The 24,760-nt window shown below is 33.2% G+C and overlaps 1 protein-coding gene across 1 annotated transcript in view; it reads right to left on the reverse strand.

Annotated features, from left to right (window-relative positions):
- Nucleotides 1–594: 594 nt before the first annotated feature.
- The window catches only part of RpL15 (ribosomal protein L15), a 34,787-nt gene continuing 10,621 nt past the window's right edge, over nucleotides 595–24,760 (reverse strand). The window contains exons 3-4 of the mRNA XM_085821183.1: nucleotides 15,101–15,237; nucleotides 595–940 (exon numbers count right to left, since the gene is read on the reverse strand). Of these exons, the coding sequence (XP_085677309.1) occupies nucleotides 635–940; nucleotides 15,101–15,237 (443 nt within the window). The 3' untranslated portion in view covers nucleotides 595–634. The remainder of the gene's footprint in view (nucleotides 941–15,100; nucleotides 15,238–24,760) is intronic.

The following is a 24,760-nucleotide window of genomic DNA, read 5'->3' on the forward strand; positions in this document are numbered from 1 at the left end:
GCAACTCAACTCTTGCTGAGATCCGATGGCTGAGTGACGTCATCTCGAACTATGAACTCTCCCTTAGGGATTGCGCGAGAACTCGGAACGGAGAAGTCGCACGCTGCGTCGTGCCACATTTAAACACTTTTCTTTATGTAAATATTCTGTAACCTGTTTGTGTAAAGAAAGTATTTATCATTTATGGATTATTCCCTTCAAGATTTTGCAGATAGAGATGCATAGAGGAGAATTCAACCAGTGGCCCTGGCAGAACGCATTGGGACAAGGTCAGTAGGTATTAAATGTTGTCAGAGAGCAAATTGGAAGAAAAAATTGTGAATACAAAAATTAGGTATAAAAGCTAATGATATGCCAGATCAACTTTAAAATCTATAGTATCCAAATATAACATGCTTATTTTTTGGGGGGCAAATTAAAGTTACAAATCTTTTTTGGTCAAAACTCGTGACCCCTGGATTATAGAAGGAACATCCCGCGCAGCTGATCCGAACTAATATTAAACTCTTATTAAAAGTATTTTCAGATAAATATTGCAATCTTGGGTGAAAAAGTTCTTTCTAAGAAGTTTTATATATAAAAAAGCAAAACAACTCTAATAAGTCAAAATTTTATTTCAAGGAATACACAGCATTTAACGTTTACGTCGAAGCTGAAGTGTATTCCTTCTCTTCCAGCAAGCACGGCGTGATCCACCAATAGTTTTACTATATTTATGACCTTTTCCAAGACCACGAGATTTCCTCCCAGCCGAAGTCAATCCTCTCAACTCACGATGTTTATGTACAGCGTCACAAATCCAATTAACCTTCGGATCATTGCGAATTGCATTATGAGCAGGATCTATCAAAATCACTTCATAAAACTTGTATGTGGAATCCTGGGCCACCCAATATGAATTTAAAACACGCAAAGCCTTGCATCTTCTGCCAACTCTTTCCTATAATAAGAAATTACAGTATTACACACACATATAAAGATTATACAATGTTTTTACATAAAGGAAACAATACAAAAATCTTCTTCCACAAATATATAGGTGGGAAGAAAAGCAAACATGAAAAATCCAGTTCAAGTAATATTTAAATAAAATTTCATTTAATCAGTCATTTAGATTTATACAATGCACTGTTCAAACCACTTTCTTTTAGATATAAACAGAACAGCTAATTTACTCAACAATAAGTGTAATATTCAGTTCAGCAAAAGCTTGATAACACTGTTTCCATACACTAAAATTTCTTCTCTCAAAATCAGCATGATCAAAATTTTGTGGAAAATCACCAAAACCTCAAATATCCTTAACACAAGAATCCTAAACACAGAATAGATTAATGGCATTAACATGTTTAGACTATACCTCAACAGTTTCTGTCAATCACACGGTGGTATGGTGGCATGTTCTAATAAATAGCCAATCATGCACAACCCATATTCATATGCTTCTAAGTTTTGTATAACCACTCTAGCAGCTAATGTGTTAAGGGAACTAACTTGAAGATAAAAAAAAAATTGAAAAAAATATTTCTTGGTATCGAAGCAATCAAATACTGCTAAAATCACCATGTAATTAAAAGTATAAGAATATTCATATTTAATGATATAAAAACAATTTCAGCCTTACCCGTGCGACTCTAAACAGCTGTACGGTTTATCTCAGCTAATGGAGAAAAGTGGCACAGCCAACACTGTTCAATAAACTAAGCATTCAAAACATGACACAAGTGCAGAATTTTACCTGTCTGTTCCATTCAACTGTCTTTCCACCTGGGGGGGGAGGGAATTGTTCTTACCACCAGTACAAAGGAAAAATAGAAATAGCTCAAAATGTAATTGTTTCTACTAAACAATGTATTTGTGCAATATTTTTGTAAGCATTTTGTTAAATCATGAACTAATTCTAACATGGTAAATATTGCATCAAATCCCATGGATTAATGAAAAATAGGATTGATATTTAATGCGAACTATAAATGCTTGACATATATGTAGCTGTAAGAATGATACAAATCCCCAAATAATTTTTTTTTAAAAATGGATATTTCATGACATCTATTTGTTAGATGCGTATTCACAATTAGAGAGCAATGATTTAAAATCTAATCATTCTCAACACATGCAAAATATTAAATTTTTAATTCACTCACTAATAATCTACCGTTACATGATTTCAAGAAGGGGAATACATCAATGTGAAAATTTTTATAACGTCTTGTGCACAATTAAAAAAATATGGTTCTTTATACTTAAAATATTTATTAGTAAACCAAGCTGGCATAAGAGGCTCATAATCAACTTAAAATATGTTACGCTTTGACTTTCTAACTTGAGTCTGGCATCAAAACTATGTGACAATTTCTTTATCAGTTTATGATGACGCTATGAAATTTTTTTTTTAATCCACAGACCAGTGTCATAAATTTGTGCCAGTTTTCAAAATTACTGATCACAGATGTCATACTAGACAATTAAAACAAGCGGGCCACAACGGTGGACCCTTTGCAGCAAACATTAACTTTTAAACATGAAGTGGCAAATCAAGTATAGCCTGAAAGATAGAATGAAAAAATCTACACATTCTAAATTGATGCAAAATAAACTATAATGCTCATAATTTATAGTTTCAAAATGAAAGCTAATTTGTTACTAGTATATTGGCATCTTTGCTATATATATATATATATATATATATATATACAAATTCCATTTTTTTACACATATAGCTAAAATTTTTCAAAAATCACACACATATAAAATATCATAACTCAGAACACCAAATGTGATAAATAAAAATAGAATAGTAGGCTAATGCCGAAACACGACTATTCGGAGATAAATTACAATCCGGTCTCATAGAACATATATGCAGTCATAATTTTCTCATATTAATTTCGTGCAGTGACCATAATATTTTTGTACATGTGCAAGATCTTTTTTCACTTTCACATTCTGAAGTCGAACACCTATAGATAATCTGCTTGAGATGTTTTAGAACAGTATCAGGTACAACAAAGAACTGCTGCTGCTGATTTAGTGTTCTCTACTTTTACCTTCCTCATTTCTGAAGTAGCAGTATGCTACATAATGTAATATATATTGTAAACATACCATTAATGCTTATGCAATAAAATTTTAAACTTAATACCTCACAGAACCAACATGGAGCTAAGGCCGTCTACAAGAAGCGATTTTCTTGGACAACTTTCTCGTAGAGCAGCAATTTTAAGGATCTGCGCATGTGGCAAAAATCAGTCATGTTCTCTACCGTGATTTCAGAACTAGTGTTCATTGCTCACTAGCATATGATAAACTCGGAGTCTCAAGCCAATAAGATTGCTTTGAGTGATCATGTGCTTTTTTCCTCATTTGGAATAATAAACATGGCTGCATTTCGTTGGAGCGAAACTCAAATGTTTAAACCAATACATTTCTATAGGGAAAATGTGTTGTGGGACACGAGTAATGTAAATTTTAAAAATAAAAAATTAAGGGATTCTCTTATTTTGGTAAGCTTTGTCTTCCCCATTACTTTATATATTCAAATATTTTTGTACATGTGCAAGATCTTTTTTCACTTTCACATTCTGAAGTCGAACACCTATAGATAATCTGCTTGAGATGTTTTAGAACAGTATCAGGTACAACAAAGAACTGCTGCTGCTGATTTAGTGTTCTCTACTTTTACCTTCCTCATTTCTGAAGTAGCAGTATGCTACATAATGTAATATATATTGTAAACATACCATTAATGCTTATGCAATAAAATTTTAAACTTAATACCTCACAGAACCAACATGGAGCTAAGGCCGTCTACAAGAAGCGATTTTCTTGGACAACTTTCTCGTAGAGCAGCAATTTTAAGGATCTGCGCATGTGGCAAAAATCAGTCATGTTCTCTACCGTGATTTCAGAACTAGTGTTCATTGCTCACTAGCATATGATAAACTCGGAGTCTCAAGCCAATAAGATTGCTTTGAGTGATCATGTGCTTTTTTCCTCATTTGGAATAATAAACATGGCTGCATTTCGTTGGAGCGAAACTCAAATGTTTAAACCAATACATTTCTATAGGGAAAATGTGTTGTGGGACACGAGTAATGTAAATTTTAAAAATAAAAAATTAAGGGATTCTCTTATTTTGGTAAGCTTTGTCTTCCCCATTACTTTATATATTCAAATATTTTCTATTCAGGGTGAAAATTATTTTAACTCCCCCAAGAAAAGTTCCAAAAACTATTAATGATGCCATGCCATGGGCAATAGATGAGCCCAGTGGTAAAGAGCAGAGCAGGTTTTCTCCGTACATCAAAACCGTGGGTTTGATCCCCAACCTTAATTTTGGACTTTCTGCGCCTGCAAGGACGTTTTAATTTTGTTTCTCCATCACTAAATTTGAACTGATGCCTTAAAAATAACTTTTTATTTTTCGCCTACGGGTGTGGTGTTTACTGAATTTTAATGCCTTTCTTTTTATTCTTCGAATGGCCGTTGGCACGTGATTTAGATCCACTGGTGATAACTTTAGTAGTTACGTACCAGCTCAAAAGAAGTCACAAACTCAGTTTTGCAAAAACAAATTACAGTACAATGTAATACAATATTGCTAAATTTTATTAGCTGATTAACTGATAGTGATATGATCATAGTTTTCAGACTGTTTTAGTTATTAAATGTTCAATAAATATACTACTTATGACTTTGCACCTTTATGATATTTCTTATGTGAAATTTTTGCATTGAAACTACACTGTTGCTTTGTAATGTAGTAACCTTTATTCCTTTTTTACTACTTTTTACTCATACCATTTTGATTTTTATGACATTATTGGCCATTTATTCATTAATAAAGGTTTTGATTTAAAGCACGGTAGTTACTCATTTTTTCTGAAACATGGTTATTTTATTATTTCAAGATTTAAGTGCACAAATAGGACTGGAAGAAAATGAAATTTATAATCATAAATTATTTTGACTATTTGACAACACTGTAAGCTTTGATTACAAATCGTAGACAGCGTGACACTGTAGAGGGTGGGAACACTTCCTCTGACAGCGATTTGCCGAGTGAATTCCTGTACTAATGAGAAAAATCGTTCCATGTGGACAGGCGAGCTATCTCAGATATTGTTGGCCGAGGAAATCGCTACGTGTAGACGAGTCTTTAGTGTTTATTTGTATGCCTCAATAACATTTTGCAATAAACATTCTGTATGATTTGTCATAAAGTTAAATGGAAAATGTTTCTGTATGTATGACAAAGCATCAGCAGCATAATGCAAATACAAAAATAAAATAAAAACTACCAAAAACTGTTATAGTTATAAACTTCAAACAATTTCTGAATTTTCATTACATTGCACAAATTTTGCATAATTAACATCCATAAATTGGACAACGTGTCAAATTCTCAACAAATAAATCACTTATTCTTAATTTAAAGAAATTTTATGTGCATCAGACATCCAAGGAAGAAAAAAATATTTTTTTAAAATTCTTCATTACAAAATATTGTCATCAATCATTACACACATGTGATTTCTTTGCATTTACAGGACTTCATTTTTTCTAAAATTAACTTTCCTACCCGAAATATGGGAAAACACTTCACTGGGAGGTCATTTACTCCACATACTTCATAATTCAAAGAAATTTTGTGTGCATCAGACATCCAAGGAAGAAAAAGAATCATGTTTTACTTCATTAACAAAACATTGTCATCATTGCACACACGTTATTTTTTTGCAGCACTCCATTCTGTCTAAAGTTAACTTCATATAAAAAATCTGGGAAAACATTTCATTGGGAAGTCATTTACTTTGCATAACCCTTAATTCAGAGAAATTTTATGTGCATCAGACATCCAAGGAAGAAGCAAAATCATATTTTACCTCATTAATAAAATATTATCATCACACACAATATTTTTTTGCAATACTTCATTTGTTAGACCTTTTCTGCAATTAGCTTTCATATATTCATTTGGGGGGTATAATTTACTAAATTTTGTTACATATCAACTTGCAGTAATTTTGCATAACATTATACATATTAATAGACCAAGCAAAATTATTTTTCTTCATATCATGTCACTTTTAGATCTTTTATGATGGTTTTGAAAGGTTATTAGAAGATACCATACAATACTATTACAGTACTTATTCTAAATGTGTCTTTTTTACACTAGAGGACTTATTGTGCTAAAATCTATAAGCATCAGATATCCAAGGAAGAAAATCACTTTTTTATCATTTAATATCATCTTCCTATTAATAATTGGCAACTACACAGTGCATGAGTATTATACATCAGTGTTTCCTGTACATTAGAAATTTCTAATGATGCTCAAAATCTGAACAGGGGCCTATCTAGTTACACAGCTATTCCAACCTCTATAAGAAAACATAGTTTGGTACTTTGCCATTACATGGAAATTCCCCATTGAATATTCCTCCATTACTTGCTTTTCATTAAAAGTATTATGCCACACATGGACTATTCATTTTTTAATGAAATGCCAAAAAAAATTGGGTCTTTATAGCATATTGCATCTCAATAAGTTTTCATTTTACAGAATTAAACTTCATATGAAGCTCTGGCTCTTAAAAAGCCTCAAATCCCTGTACATTTTTAAGTATTTCCCTTCAAGGGTATTTTTAAAAACAATGACTTTTACAGTTCTTTATATATGTTCTTTCACACCCCAGTAACAATACATGCATTGATTCTAAAATCATGTGGATTAAATACAATCCCTATCAAAATACAAGAATATTCTGCAGCACCATTGTAGTTCATATGCACTATTCTAAGGCGACATGACACAGTTTGGAAACGTCGATATGTATACACTGATCTGTTTTAACTTCTGGTAAAATGAAATTTGGATGACAAGTTTGAAAAAAAGTTTTTTTCATTAATATTAGTATTACATGGTGAATAAAATAATAATAAAAACTCAAATATTATTGTTCATAAACCTTACCAGATTACATAGAAAATCAGTCATTCATGAAGCAAGATGTACAAATCCTTTAATAATTTTCCTAATTTATAATGACAAGGTGCTTGCTGCCTTTATTAAAAATTGGTTAGAGTAGAGGGCAGAGTACCCCTTATAATATCACGAAGTTGTTTCATTTACAGTAGCCTCAGTAGTTGAATGTTATGGAACCCCTGTTATGACATAATCAGTTGCATGATTGCAGTAAATTCGTAAGAGCTTGTGGTGTGTGTTGGCTAGGAAGTATATCGCTTGTTTTGTGGTTTAGATGGTAAAATATCTGAATGTGGTAAGATTAAGTTTCTGCATGATTTGGAAAGAAAAGGGAAAAGAGCATTACTTGAACGGTGCGTAAACAAATTTTTAAGTGTCCTGTTTGTAGGAATGAAGTGCATATGGTCGGACGATAACGGTGTACGGATATTTTTTACTCTTATTTTGTGAATTTATGTGGTGACGCCAGTATACAGATTCTAGTTCAGATAATTTTAGAAAGTTTTTGGATGTTGTTAAGGAGTTTTGTTTGACTGAAGACATGTTAATTCACAAATAAGGTAAGTGGATATTACTTTGTGTAGTGCAAAGATGAATTTCCTTTTTTATGTTATTTCATTGTTTGATTTAAAATGCAGTGACATGAGACTATGTATTTCATTGTTTGATTTAAAATGCAGTGACATGAGACTATGTATTTTTTGTGGGCTGCTCCTTTGACTTTTTAAGTGAATATAGTTCGATGTGTACATGAACAAAATCAAGGGAAAGCGCAATTCTTTGCCTTGCAAAAATCACCACTACACAAGATAAAACAAGTCAAAAAATTACACAAACTAGGTTTCCATGTACCATCAATTTTCGCTCTTTAATATATTTTTACCTTAAAGTTTTAAAAAAATTCTATTCTTAAGCAAAAATGATGATGATTAAAGCAATAAGAAAAAATGAGTACCACACCTTAAGCACAATTCAAAAGTATTAAACAAAAAATATCTACTATAAAAAATATTAACTTTAGATAGGATTTAAAAAAATCTAAATGAAGGAATCTTAACCTGCGGGAAAGCGCGTGAGGTGCATCATACCCCAACCCTACATAAAAGTGGAATATTCCTAACTCGTGAAACTGAAATTCTGTGCTGCTTTCAGTAGCTGAGTTTCTAGTTGTGGTTGACTTTCAGAACCGCTTTCTCCTTGCCTGTGTGTTTCAGAAAAAGATTTATCGGTATTTTGTTGGAACTGGGGTATGACACACCCCACACGCCTGTCCGTGTAAGAGTTTTCTGACTGAATATTTAGTTCAGAAATTTATTTCTAGAGTATAACAGTAAATATTTCTACTCGCAAGTGATTTTAAAGTACTTGACATTAAATTCTTAAAAATTTCTAACTGCATTATGGTAAAAAGAATGAGTCCCTATGAACTGGAGATGCAATGCATGTAAGATTTATTAGAAATATTTGAAAGCGATGAAGATTGCATTTCAGAAACTGAAGATGAAACTAAGAATATTTTCTACAATGTTTTGGTTTCGAAAAAGATGAAACATTAATTCCTGATGTTCCTAAAAAAGGAAAAACTGTTCTTATGCTTTCAACATTATATAACGATCATACTATTGGAGAAAATAAAACGTCAGGAATTATATGTTTTAATAATATGACTAAAGAGCAGTGAATATGGGGGATGAAATGTCAGGCAAATATTCAATTGCTAGAATAACAAGGAGGTAGCCAATGGTAATTTTATTTCTTGCACTGAATGTTGCTATAATAAATGCTTGAATTATATTACATTCAAATGCTAATCCACCAACCAGAAACAGAAGTCTGTTTCTGAAGGACTTAGCATTACAATTAATGAAAAAAAGTATTGAACAAAGATCAGAGATTAATACTTTTCCAAGAAATTGACATACTGCATGCAAAACAAAAGCAGAAGTTTCGACAAAGAATTAAACCAAATACATGAAATTCGAAACAACTAAGTATGACGGATGTAATAAATTTTTGGTCCTTGCGCCAAACGACAGAAGAACGTGAATGTATTTCGTTCAAAGTGTGAAGAAATAAAATAAGCATGGTGTATTAGAGATGCGATGAAACTTAGAGGCATGATGTTTATTTTTTTATTATTTTCATTTATCTTAATTTTAAGATTATTTCAGAAATTAATTTTTTGAAACCCAATTATTATTCACGTATTTATAATACACGAGAACAAACAAACAAACAAACAAAATAATAATAATAATAAATAATACTATTTTTTATCATATTTTAAATATTGGGGTATGTGATCCCCACGCACCCACTCTAGTAACTTTTCTTGAAGTGACTTCCGCCGCGTGAAAGGAAGTTTAACCCCTTCGAGCCGGGTAGCGAAAACGCACGCTTATCGCGGAGGCCGGCAGTGTCTTCTGCGAGCATCTCTCCAGGGCCGGGGGCTTTTTTTGCTACTAAGCCTAAATCCATGAAATCTCCGAAGTATCAACGCATTGTTTAATAATGCTCTATAGAGTATTTAAACGGCTTATGCTTTATAGATATTTTTATATATATACTTTAATTACCTTATTTCTTGTTTAAATGCATATTTTACATTTTATTTTAATTACTCACCATTTTATGACTTTTAACATTATACATCTGAAAACTAAATATATTACTTAAAATTCTCTTTTCGTATGAAAAATTTGAAAACAGGGATCTACACACAGTCCTATGTTACATTCCTTGAACTCGTAATAACTCATTTGCCGTTTTGGAGGATTTTTCCGGGAATGTGAACAAACGAAGCATCGTCTTCTCATTTTCTTATCAGTCTCTTTTGAATAAAGTTTTGGAAAATGTCTTTCAGTTAATCTTTCAGAATCAATATCTGAAATATTTTGCATCATTTCTGCTATTTCATGCTCTGTTAAACATTTTCGACGCTTCGAAATTGAAATGGTAAAAACAGAAAGAATTCACGCCTAACAAGATCTAATTATTTTCTAAAAACTGAACTGTAAACTGAAATACTCAACGCTTTAGCACATATAAAACTTCTACTTACAATAAACAACTACCACGTGCGAATAAAGTGCGATTTAAAGAGACGTCATAAATCACGCCATTTGGAAACATTTAGTTCCCCGCTTGTTTATATAATCAAAAACACGCTCATTCATGCTTCTCTCATTTCGAGTAGAAGGTCTAATGTACATGTATCTGAAACCGTATGGACATACAGTGCCATCTTGCGGTAGAAATTATAGTTTGAAAAACGTTCCAAAGTACTGGCACAAATACGTGACAGTCGGTAGAGAACGGAACAATCCTCTGGCACGCCTGCGTGTCGGCCGGTTGGTAAGTGTGTTCGTTGCTGGCACGTATACATGACAGTCGGTGCGAAGGGGTTAAGATAGAAATCATGCTCTTGAAAACTAATATATATGGTTATCACAAAATGAAGAAAGCTAACCTCTAAAATAATAACACACATATAGCTTAATTTTAAATTTCCTGAATCCGTGTGGAAAAAACTGAAAAATTTTATGCAATAGGTTTTTAAGTTTGACTTAACTGTAATACTTTATACAGTACAAAGTCAGTAATACGGACTATAGATCATCAATTTAAATCTGGTAAGATGGCATGCAGAAATTATAGAATTAAAAATATGAAACCATTATTAACAATTTCGTCTCTATGTCACTTTCTTCACTATTGGAAGCGTGCATGGGTAAACGCTTTATGCGCATTAAACACGCACGTGTAAGTCTGTGGCTTTGAGGTCCGGATAATGGATGTCCGAATTACAGACTTTATACTGTATATGCTTCATGAGAAATTTTATCAGACATCCAAGGAAGAAAAAAAATCATTTTCCTCATGTGAAAATACATCATTTCTAAAGTTACTTCTCACCACACTTATCTGTACAGTCATCTAAAGCAGAAGTGAATCAATTGTTTTCATGTCCAATATTATCATCCATTAACTCTTTCGCATCGAGAGACGACCAAATCTGTTTTCAACAAACATCGAAAACGCCCGTGTTTACGAATTTGTCTTGGAATAGTTTTCCTTCCCCCCTTTTGCGGTTTCATCCATTGTGCGCAGTTTCACCTTAGGGCCGGATTGCACCTGCGAACGTCAATAGCTTTCCGTATTTCTCCTTAATTTGCTTCAAAAGAATGATTGACATGTCTTTTAACAACTCGCGAAACCAATGAGCCATACACTAACGTGGAGGGGAAAGAACTAGGTAGAAAATAAACGAGGCGTTGGGGCGGTTTGCCGTTGCCTGAATGAACGGGCGCTACGGGCGATTTCGATGCCAAAGAGTTAAACTAGTAACAAATTTCCCAGATTGATAAATATAAAATGTTATACCTCTAAGGACACCAACGAACAATATAAATTACAGGTAAGGCTACTGCATGAGTCAGTGCTATTAGAGATGACTAGCACAATAAAAAATACAAAAGAATTAAGAATCAAATGCTGTAACATTTCACTACATTCTCATTAATTATATATTAAAGTTCGGGCCAATTTTATTTCTGGCAAGACTTGCCATTCCCATTGCAAATGTACCTACTATATCAAGGCACAAAATGCAGTACAATTCCATTTTGGGAACTGTAAAAAAATTGTAGTCAAAATGGATCAAATCTAGAGAACGTCCTGATTTCAAATTGTGTAAGTTTAGATAGTTCTATATTTGCAAGTCTCCATTGATATACTAGTTTAATTTTTTTTAATTCCTTTTCTGATAAAGCTATGGATTTAACAATTTGGGAATTGCCCAGTGATGAAAAGCCTGCAATAAAATTTTTTCAAAGAAAAGGCATCATTCATGATAGAAAATGTTTGAACAAATACGAGATGAAATTATGCTTTAGCGATAACTCGGTACCGAAATGGCAGTACAGAAAAGAATTTTGCAATGAGAAGAAAGGATTAAGAAGACAAATTGGTTTGAAGGATCGAAATTTCCCTTTCTTACAGACGTAAGGTTCATCTATTTTTGGTGTCAGGAAATGACATCTATTGAATTTTGTGAACTCCAGCTGAAGACGAACCACAATACAATTATAGACTGCAACAGTTACATGCGTGAGGTGTGCAGCTTTAATCGCTCCAAGTTGAAAAATCGGCGGATGTGGCAAAATTATTGAAGTACACGAAAGCCTTTTTAGTAAAAGAAGAACGTTGGATGTGTTTTTCTGCCACAATGGGTTTTCGGTGGATTATGCAGAGAATCGAATGAATGCTTTATAGTCACTGTTCCAGATAGATCAGCGAAAACCTTATTAAACAACATAAAGGAAAATATCGCAGAAAGAAGAATTATTTATACTGACTGCTGGAAATCACACAAGTTCGATGAACTGCAAGATGACGGCTTTGAAAATTTTACTGTCAATCACATCTTTGTGGACCCCGAAAGTGGGTGTCTTACAAAAACAGTAGAGGCTGTGGGGCAGTGCTAAATGGTGTAATAAACGACATTGGGCCACCACTCGACAGCATTTTGATTCTCATTTGTCCGAGTTTATGTACAAACGCTTGTACAAAAAAACTTGCCTTTTTTTATAAATTAAAATAATAAAAATTTGTATTATATGAAATTAACCTTTCATCTAAATTAAAATAATCTGAAATAGGTACTCATTATCATGCTTCAATTCAGTTATGTTTAAGCCTTTTTTATATAAATTATAATAATAAAAAATGCATTACATAAAATTAACTTTTCATCTAAATTAAAACAATAACCTTAAATAGTTATTTACTATTACACTTTCTTACTTGCATTAGGGATGCCACAATTATTTTTGACAGCATTGGCATCAACAATAGTTTGGCGATTTTTTACGGTCCTCAAATCAGAATTGTACCAAAACGTAATAAAGAAAACCAACCCCATAGGTAAAATTATTTAGAAATTCAATTTAAAGAAACATCAAGAACAGTTTGCTTTTACTTTTACTCACATACTTGCCAACCTATGACACTCAAAAATCAGGAGATTTTCCACAATGTTAAAAAGACTTTTTAAATGATGAAAATATAGTTTTTAATAATGAATTAACTTTAAATAGTAACTAATTCTTAAATGCAAGCAACACAAAAATACCTTACACATAAAAAACATTTCTATTACTTGCAACGTTTAAGAAAACGAAAAACAAAAAACAACTTTCATCAGTTTTTGTACAAATGTTATAAACAGTAGCAAATTTTGCTTTCTTTAAGAAAGAAACTTCATAATTTTGTTCACTGCAATTGCCACGTAAGCCTGCTTTTGCTAATAAAAGTTTTTCTAATGTGTCATCACTAATTTTAGATCTAAATTTAGTCCTCGTTATCGCAACAACACTGAAAATCATCTCACACTGTGCATTAATATGGGAAACTGTTAAGATGGCCAACATAATTCTAGATAGTTCACTATATTTTAAAATTCCATCAGCATCTTTCAGTTTTCCAATTAAACTCCACTGGGTGTCAATCTTAACTGATTTTATAACTTCATCCAAGTTTTCTAATTGTAAACTGCTGTTATGCAGCTGTTGGAAATGTTTCAATTTTTCCTTCCTTTTAGAACTCCTTTCAAGATATAGTAAATAACAACAATGTGTTCATTCACATTTATTGGCCCTTTTTCAGCTGCTAAATTTAAGAGGTGACAGGTGCACCTCATAATCTGCAAATCTGAATTTGCCTTTCTTAAGATGCCTACAACACCAGTCTTTAAGTCTACCATTACTGGTGCATTATCGGCACCAAGTGCTAAGCAATTATCCAGAGGAACTACATTTTCTTTTAAAGTTTTAATAATTAGCTGTGCTATAATAAAGCCTGTCAAATGTCCTTCTAAAGTGGGGACTGTAAAGTAAACTGCACTCATTTTCTGAAGACTCTGGATTAAAAAAAGAAACACTAATTGGATACAGTTTTGATTTGGTATTATTGCTTCCATCCGTAGAGAGGCAGAACGCAGCTGTTTTAATGCAATCAATAACTGAGGATTTATTTTTCAAATCCATTTCTTTAACAATTGTACCTGTTTTGGTTCTTGCACTTGAGTATTTCTTAGCGATTTCACTATCGGGAAACATTTTTTAAAATAAAGTCGCAGCGTGATCCGATGCATTCAGTGACAGGTTATGCTCCAGTAAAAAGGCAGAGAACAGATATTCTGCATCAATAACTTTATAGTTCTTTCCTTCCCAATAAAATTAAATTTTTCGTTTTTTTTCTCAAAACAACTCATTTTGTCCTTGTGTTTTTGTGTACGCACATGTTTGAGAACATCCGCTCTTCCACCATGCGAAATCGAAAAATTGCAACGACAGTTGATACACATTGCAAATTTATTACATTTCCTTGAGGAAATAATGGAAGGAAAGTCAACCGTGTACAATTTTTGAAACGTACACGAGTATTTCGCCTTTTTCGCAGTACTATAAGAAAAGATGATAATTTCTAAAACTATTTTCCGAAGGCACGTGTACTCAAGACAAAATGACCGAACTAACTAAAGAACATCCAAATAACAGCATGCTTTGTCCTCATTGGTTAACATATGCGAGATGACACGCAGTGGAGCACAATGCCCATTGGAGAACTGGAGAATGACGTTTCTGGATACGTACATGCTCTCACTCACAAAGCAGAAGTTATCTAATTCATAAGGTTTTGTTTTAGATATAATCTAGAGAAAATTCAATTGCTTTCAGACATCCAAAATCACATTTTATTGTTCATATAAAAAAGTATTAAGCAAAGTTCCATAAAAATCGTGAGAAATTTTAAGAATAAGAAAAAGTCGGGAAAAATATATTGTAAATCGGGTTGGCGGGAGAGCGGTCGAAAATCGTGAGTCTCCCTTGAGGTAAAGTTATGTCAAAATTGTTTAGATAGCAGCACTAATTTCAAAGAAAAATGTGTAGCTTACTTTTAAGAGAATGATATTTATGATGAGATCAGTGTATTCTCTTAGAATATAGTCCTCTTCCATTTTAAATCAAGAGATATCTAAATATAAGCTTTACATAATTATACTTTGGTTGGCAAAAAAAGCACCAAAGTCAACATGCAACTTACTTCAGCAACAGCTTGATGGCTCCTTACAGGCTTCAATTGATTAACACCATGATTTTTTGGTTTCCCGTAAGTGCAACCCTTGGGAACTTGCTTCTTGCGTCCACCACGGCGGATTCGAATTCTGTAGATAACATACCCTAAAGATTTAAAAAGTATACATCAGAAATAAATTTTTTTGATGCATCATTGTTACATAGCATATGAACATCAAATCATTTACTTTTTTCCACAATCCATTTTAATTGGTACTTTACCTGCCGCAGGCGTATACATAAGGCTTGTTTTTCTGTTTGAGTAACACATACTTTTTATTCTGCATCTTTCACTTTTGTTTACTGTAGACTATATTTCTTTTATGAATATGTCCGACAGTGACGATTAAAGCCTGCCAGTTATTGTGTGTTTTTGTTTGAGTAAAACTTATTTTTTTATTCTGAGTCTTCCGTTTTTGTTTACTGTTTGTAGTAGTAGGTGCTTTTTTTTACAAACATGCTCGAGAGTGACGACAGTGAAATAGATGATTACTTTCTGTCATCTTTAGGATTGGACACCTCACAATACATTACATCAGATGAGGATTGCGACTATTCTCTGAAAAATGCTCGAAATTGTGTACGGTTTGGTTTATTTAATTACGGCAAAGCCCACTAGGGTTATCTTAATAAAGGGAGGGATGCCTTCGTGGAGGACTTTCTAAGAGAAACTGGCTCAGAAATACACCAGTGTTCAGTGACTGTACTGCTCCGACATTGTGTACGACTTGATATGAAAAACCTACATATGACATCCAACCAATTCAGAAGAAAAAAAATATTCTTTTTTTCTACATATACTAATTTTACAAGGTATAACACTGAAATCTGATCTTTACTGGTCTAAAAATAATTTGATTGAAACCTCATTTTTGGGGATCTTTTTTATTATACGTTCACTCTAAAACATTAAAGTTTGTATTTTCATTTTGTGAAAGTAAACAGTTTTTAGACAGTAAAGGTTGCACTTATTTCCCCCAAACACATTAGATAACAGGGTTCGTACACATTTCTGCACACGGAAGCTAAGTACTTTTAAGGCCCATTAGTGAAAAAAATTAAGGACCTATGACCAAATGGGACCTGAATAAATTCAATTTAAAATATTATTCTATGCCTGAATTTCACTTTTGTAATACAATCCTAAAAGTAAAATAGATCCCTAAGTAACATGCATTATTACTAAACATGAATAAATTAACATAAGTTTGAGAATAAAATAAACTTCATGTAGTTTATCAAGTAGCATTAAATATTTTACACTTATAACAGGTTGGACATATTTGAAAGAAGATAAGTGACATTTACGTTTTACTAATAGTTAGCTTTATGTTGATTTTTTCATATCTGATTTTTGTCACATACTTGGTCAGTCTAAAGTAGAGGTTCTCAATCGGTGGTACAGAAAGAAGAAAAGTATTTTAAACTATTTATTTCAGAAATCACAACCCCAACATCCTGATTGAGTTTTTCTCTAACACTCGTAAATTTATGCGATCTGAGCTTTGTTCAAGAGTGGTGGTGGTACTAAAGGTTTTTAGTTTTTTTTACAGATGGTACACGTTAGTCAAAAGGTTGAGAACCGCTGGTCTAGAGGTTTAAGGTCAGTTTACACTTGTCAGAGTGGCTCGGAGCGAGTCGCTCGTTACGATTACTTTGACAATGTAAACGCTCACTTCGACGGAGTAGAAACGTAGGGGAGATGAGTCAGCGCTTCCGTTTCTACTTTGAACCTGTTGAAAAATCTATCTGAGCAGCGTTCGCAGGGACGTCGTGACAGTGAGTTCTATAATGCCGAGATTAACCCTGGTATTTTTTAATGCATACGCATCTTATGAAGTGTTTTAGGGAACACTTCACTGCTTCATTAATAAGTTGCATACTTCTATAATTATGTGTACTTATATTCATTTTTCTACAAGGATCCCAACAGGAGGATGCAATAAATATATGATATTATAAAAAATAAAAATGGAATTATGAAAAATATGTAGATCTGTTTTATTGGGGATATTTAAATTTCTTGCTTTGTATAAAAACATTCTGAGCTATAATTCGTTACAATTCAGCTTGGATGTGCGAGTGCAAGTACTGAAGGTGTATTAAGGTTTATACAAATTATGCTAAATGAATTCTAATCTTCTTAAACTATCCGTTTTAGCATTTTAAAAGTAAATCACTATATTATTAATTTTGTTGATATCACTTTGTGTGTTGTCCAGAAACACAATTTCAATAGGATCCAAAAGTAACAATTTGCGATAAATATCTTCCTGTTGGAACTATGTCATAATATATACATTCTTTTACCTGTGGTAATATATGTAATGCTCCCAAGTTTTTTGCTACTTTTTATTTATTTGAGATTTTCTGAATAATTAGGTAGATATTATGCAGTTGTGCTTCTGTTGTGTTAATGGTAGCTTTGAATTAATATTCCATGTGTTAATTTTGCATTCTTCTCTAGAAATAACACAGTTCCAGTCAGAACTCTGCATAATTAATTACATGCACAGAGAGCTACTGATTCTGTGGATTCTGGATGAATAAATATATTCTTTCTATTAATAAATAATAAAACACATTATTACTTTTACATTATTTTGTAAATGATTAATTAGGTGTAAATAAACAGCTGTATATAATAGAAAAACTTTGTTAATTAAAATTTCAATAACCACAGTTGACTAAATAACTTCTTTCAAACTGAGTTTCTTTTAAATTCTTGTATCTGATATGCAATAATGTTTTTATAACTTTGGTCATTCTCGTCCGAAATTCATTTAATAGTTCATTTGACACTCCTAATTCATTTAATAACCGTTAAAGTTTTATAAAATATGACCCAGTCACGTACCCATTTCCTTTTCTTTTTTTCCCCATCCCAAGAGCAGAAATTAATTTGTTTGAAACTGCTTTGCAGACTTCAAGCACTGCAGCCAAAGAACATCTATGTATTTTCTATGCATATTCTTTCCTGCAGCTGCCACGTCGGTATCCATTTCGTAAACAAACGGAGGTGAGTTGTCAGTCCACTCTGATTGGTGTAAACAATCTATCAGAGTACAGGTCCGTTCACTCAGGTCTAAACGTCTGGACGAGCGGCTCGCTATGAGCTGCTTTGACAGATTTAAACTGGCCTTTAGTAAATAGACATAGATTTTATGTCAAACGACACAGGTTAAAATGAGAAGTAAGATCATCATCAGCATGATTCATAACAAGACTGAATGGGCTAAACTGCAGATTGTGGTCCAGTCACCAAATGAAGCGAAATCTGGCAACCTCTTGGCGTCATGAAAATTGTTAGGGTTTAAGGTCACTGTTTATATAGTATTTAGTGGGCATTTTGAATTTTCATCATTTCACTGTGCTTCTCGTAGTGTGTGTAAGCATAATGGCTGGTGTCGAAAGAGTTGAACGTGTGGATTTTACTTATTCAATTTGGTTGCAAGATAAGGGTGAAAGGCGTGTGATAGAATGGTGCATGGATTATGGCTTGATTGAGAATATGTACGAATGTCCTAAATGTAAAAATAGTATGAAATCAGTTGAAAGGAAAGATGCGACATATTCGTCTGAATTGGAGGTGTCGTGTGTCTGGTCCTTCCAAGCACGATGTCAAAATCAGTGTGAGATAAAGGGCTCTGGGTTTTCCGAGGCACGAATACCTACGAGTCTGATCCTTTAATTAACATATTTGTGGGGTCAGAAATTTACGAATCAGTTTATAATAGATGAGTTGCATGTGAGTAACTACACTATGGTAGACTGGAAGATGTTTTGCAGAGAGGTGTGTGTGGAGATGTGCTTGGGAGAGAATGACGTACTTGGACCACCCGGATGTGTGGTTGAAATTTGAGGAACATCAATTTGGTAAAAGAAAATACAATCGTGGAAGGTAAATGGGTGTTTGGAGGTATTGAAAGAGAAATAAATAAGTGTTTTTTTCATGTGGTTGAAGAGGGAACGAAAGAATGTCTGTTAAGAATTATTAAAGAAAATATTTTGCTTGGATCCATTATTATTACGGACTGTTAGAAATTGTATGATTGCCTCAGTGATGAGAGTTTCATGCACTTTCGTGCTAATCAGTCTCGCTTTTAAGGATTATGAAACAGGTGCTCATACGAATTCAATTGAGGGCATGTGGAGCGCCATAAAAAGAAGTCTGAAGGGTACTTGGCAGGTAAAAGATGAATTTGATTCGTACCTGGCCGAGTACATGATCTGCGAGTGACCGCTTTTTGCAGTTTCTGAGGGAAATTTTTGTCACAATCAAAAAACGAATGAATGAAAAGGTAAGATTCATTTTTGTAATTTTTTAAAATTTCTGAATTTATTAATAGAGATTTTGGTACAACTCTGATATACTCCCTAATTTCACCAAATGTGGTGATAGGTGTTCTGCGCTGGTTTTTGGTGCAATTGCGTGTTGTGTGGCAACCCTGTTGATGTTGAAAAATCTTTCGCTGGAGCTCGTTGGTTCGAGCCTGTCTGAGAAGATAAAATGGTGGAAGTTGTTAAATTGAAGTTCGGCAAAAGGAAATATCATTGCGGCCATCCATTTAACCCCTTCGTGCCGACTGTCACGTCTAGGTGGCAGCAACGAACACACTCACTTCCTGGCCGACATGCAGGCGTGCCAGAGCATTTTCCCATTCAGCCTCGACTGTCACATACTTGTGCCAGTGTCCTGGAACGTTTTAAAAACTATGATTTCTGCCACAAGATGGCACTGTATGTCCATTTGGTTTCAGATACATATACATTAGACCTTCTACTCAAAATGAGAGTAGCATGACTCACATACACATGTTTTTGATTATATAAACAAAAGGGGAAATAAATGTTTCTGAATGGCGTGATTTATGACGTCTCTTTAAATTCGCACGTGGTAGTTGTTTATTGTAAGTAGAGAAGTTTTATTTTCGTTAAAGCGTTGGGTATTTCGGTTTGCAGTTCAGTTTTTAGAAAATAATTAGATCTTGTTAGATGTAAATTCTTTCGTTGCAATTTCGTTACCGTTGCAATGTCGAAGCGTCGAAAATGTTTAACAGAGCATGAAATAGCAGAAATGATGCAAAATATTTCAGATATTGATTCTGATAGTAGTGATAGTGATACTATGATATATTCTGATCATAAAGAATATGGCAAATCTAATGATGATGAGGACATTTCAGACATTTGTATGCCAAGTACGTTGGCATACAGATGTCCAAAATGTCCTCATCATCATTAATCCTTAATTAATTAAATTGCGACTGCAGTATATCAGTAGCAGCATCAATTTCATCATCTTTCATGACTAAATGAAGTAACACAGGAAATCTGTTCAAAAAGTACCTTATGTCAGAAAAAGATGCATTTGCTAGAGCAGAAACATCACAAACTTTAGCATGCAAAATCACTTCATCGTTGACTGGAAATTTATGTAGTATGTAATCACATACTTGACAGAAGTAACTTCTAACATGAAGATAAAACTTATTTTTGTCTTCTTCTGAAAGTTCTTCCACTACCTTTGTAGTTGCAGCTCCTGTTACCAAATCTTCATCTCTCTTCTGATTTTCTATTTCACCATATATCATATCACATATAGAATTACAAGATAAAACACAGACTGGTTTTACAAACTTTGATAAAATGTCTTTAAACAGTTCATAAATCATTGATTGCAAAACATGAATTAATGGAATTCTGCTTTGTAGAATTGTGTTAAGAACATCGAATGATGGCAAAATAAATTGAGGAGGGGGGAAAGCTTTTTAATGTCCTAAGTGGGAAAAAAAAAAAAAAAAAAAACCATAAATATTCGTTCTTCACAAGATAAACTGATAGTAATTGGAAAATGTATTGTGTGTTGAGCAATTTCTTTATTTTGAGAGAAATTTGTATTAGCTTTACGCTTATATTTTGAGAACTGCCAGTTGAATTGCTGAATGATGCAGAAATTACTTTATTTTTCTCAAACCTATTTTTAACAATGGAAGTAGTAACTACATCTCCATTTACTTTAGGTATTTTATAACTTTCAGTAGAGCCTTTTATCTTAACTCTCGAAGCATTTACTTCTTTACAAAATGCAAGAAGTGGGTTCCATTGATCGAGGATTCTAGATAAGGATTTCTTTAAAGACAGTCAGCATGTACACACATTTCAAAATTTTTCTCATTTTAGTATTATGCAGCTGTTGGAAATGTTTCAATTTTTCCTTTCTTTTAGAACTCCTTTCAAGATATAGTAAATAACAACAATGTGTTCATTCACATTTATTGGCCCTTTTTCAGCTGCTAAATTTAAGAGGTGACAGGTGCACCTCATAATCTGCAAATCTGAATTTGCCTTTCTTAAGATGCCTACAACACCAGTCTTTAAGTCTACCATTACTGGTGCATCATCGGCACCAAGTGCTAAGCAATTATCCAGAGGAACTACATTTTCTTTTAAAGTTTTAATAATTAGCTGTGCTATAATAAAGCCTGTCAAATGTCCTTCTAAAGTGGGGACTGTAAAGTAAACTGCACTCATTTTCTGAAGACTCTGGATTAAAAAAAGAAACACTAATTGGATACAGTTTTGATTTGGTATTATTGCTTCCATCCGTAGAGAGGCAGAACGCAGCTGTTTTAATGCAATCAATAACTGAGGATTTATTTTTCAAATCCATTTCTTTAACAATTGTACCTGTTTTGGTTCTTGCACTTGAGTATTTCTTAGCGATTTCACTATCGGGAAACATTTTTTAAAATAAAGTCGCAGCGTGATCCGATGCATTCAGTGACAGGTTATGCTCCAGTAAAAAGGCAGAGAACAGATATTCTGCATCAATAACTTTATAGTTCTTTCCTTCCCAATAAAATTAAATTTTTCGTTTTTTTTCTCAAAACAACTCATTTTGTCCTTGTGTTTTTGTGTACGCACATGTTTGAGAACATCCGCTCTTCCACCATGCGAAATCGAAAAATTGCAACGACAGTTGATACACATTGCAAATTTATTACATTTCCTTGAGGAAATAGTAGAAGGAAAGTCAACTGTGTACGATTTTTGAAATGTGCACGAGTATTTCACCTTTCTCGCAGACATAACAAAAGATGGTAACTTCTAAAACTATTTCTCGAAGGCACGTGTAGGCAAACAACTCATGACAAGATTAACGAAGTAACTAAAGAACATCTAAATAACGGCCTTGAGCTTGCTTTGTGCTCACTGGCTAATATATGCCAGATGACACGCAGTGGAGCTCGATGCCCACTGCAGAACGACGTTTCTGGATACGTATGCAGTCACTCACAAAGCGGAAATTGTCGTCTGATTCGCAAGGTTTTGTTTTAGATATAATCTAGAGAAAATCCAATTGCTTTCCAACGTCCAAAATCACTTTTTTTTGTTTATATAACGAAGTATAAAAGAAAAAGTCGGGGGAAATATATTGTAAATCGGGTTGGTGGGAGAGCGGTCGAAAATCGAGAGTCTCCCGCCTAATTCGGGAGAGTTGGCAATTCTGCTAATAATTTTGGCCATGGCGGCCATGTTTGTTTACGTTTGAAACCTGGCATAGTGTATTTATTGCCAATAAAAAGAAACTAGGCTTCGCAACAACAAAGATAACGCCTTCGGTTAATCTTTGGATTATGGTAACTTGGGCTATTTTTTGGAAACCAACCCTGCTACAGCAACTTGCTAGTTTTTTTTTTATCACCATTTTGTTTTCACAAAGTAAAGGCATTTTTTTTTTTACTCAACATTTCCCCCCCCCCAACAATCTGCTAGCAGAATTACGCCTATGCTAGAACTTTTATGAAGCAAAAGTGCTTAATCATGACGGAGATTAGGTGCGAAATTGGGAGAAAGTGCAGAATCGCCCACTGCTTGCCGCGTTTTCAAGAATTGCACATACACGGTATCATCCATGTACACGTCGACCTATTTTTACTTAAAAAAAAATCCCAGAATTGCACAAAAATGACATTGCGCACACTCTTGACTTTATCCATGTACACTGCTAAAGTCCTAGCTAGTAACCTTTATCGCCTTACCAAAATGTCGCCAAACTACCTGTTGCCATATTCCAAAGATTAGCCACGCCTTCTTTTACTTTTATTACTGCGAACGAAATCATGCTTAATCCATTCGGAAAATTATTCGAGGAAATAAGTGTTTAAGATTTACTTCGTAATTTTTATATAGATATTTTGAGTTTTTATGTATTTTAGCCTTTTAGCAAAGTGAGGACTGAATTAATTGAGAAATACTGAATCGTTTGTGAAAAACAGTTTCCTTTTTTTTTGTTTAATTTCTTTTATACATTGTTTTAGACGTATTATAGTATTTGAAAGTAATATGTGGCAACGATTAGATATAATTTTTGTGCATTCCGAGTTACAAAATGCAATGCCATTACGTGAAACCAGCACCAGAGTGTCACTATGCTAAATAAATATAGCAAATTTTAAAGAGTGCATTTATTCTAGTGTGGTTTTATGTGCTATCGACGAAGTACAATTCACCAAGTTTAAATGGAATGCAGGAAAAATGCATACAATTTAATATTCCATATAAGGAAGTCAGTTGTGTACACATCAGATTTTTATTTATGTGGTCGCGAGCCAAGCAACTCTGTCTTGTTGAATGAGATAAATAGTTTCCATGCAAATCTGGTATTAGCCATAATGGCAAAAGTCTGAGAAGTATTAAAAAATAATCTTTTTTATTTGAACATTACAAAATTTGGCATCAGTTCCATAGTTCATTTACCAATGGTCGAGTTTAGAATAATCTTATGTTTAAGAGTAATAATGATTTAATTTTTTTAATCATGCATTTCATTCTTAGTTGCTACATGTTTTTTCTTATTATTATGTTATTATATTTTGGGGGGTGGTTTCTCCCTCCCAAGCATGCAGTATTTAGTTGCTTATATTATTTTCTTTAAATTTTGCAAAAATTTTATTTCTATTTGTCATTTCAATATTATCTCATCAATTTCACAAACGCACATGCAATAAGAAATCTGTAAATTAGTCTTAATTTGCAACTACATGGAGAAGATATATATTAAAGACATTCCTAAAATAGATAATTTTAGACATTTGACATATTAACATGTCACTCTAAACCAGAATTCAAACTTTGCCAAAATACAATAAAAAAAGAAGACCATTACTGCTACTCCAAGAAATATAATTTACTGTCATACTCAGAACTTTTATGAATTTTATAGAGTACTTAAGATTCCTTAACAAATCTACTGCTAAGTAATCTCAACAACATAACACCCAAGCTGAAAGGAATAAAAATCAATGTTAATGAAAAGATCTGTAAATTTAATTCCCCCTGTAGAAATATGTATGAAATGAGAATTCTGAATGTAAGAATAAGGTGAATGGTAAATTTAAAATAGGCATAAAAAGAATTCTGAAAGTAGAACATTACGAAAAACGACAATGCAATGAAACACTGAAAATACAAGTGATATTTTAAAATAAAATTTGAAATTGCTGTAAGAATTTAATTTGCATGATTCTAACACATTCTATCAGCACAAGGCTCTCAACATACTGCCATGAATGTATATTTAACTGCCTTGAAAGAAAAACACCACGATGTACAAATGTAAAAT

This window comes from Stegodyphus dumicola, chromosome 1, assembly GCF_044657685.1.
Source record: "Stegodyphus dumicola isolate Sdum_Otavi_A_Nest chromosome 1, ASM4465768v1".
In the NCBI taxonomy this organism is placed as follows: Eukaryota; Metazoa; Arthropoda; class Arachnida; order Araneae; family Eresidae; genus Stegodyphus; species Stegodyphus dumicola.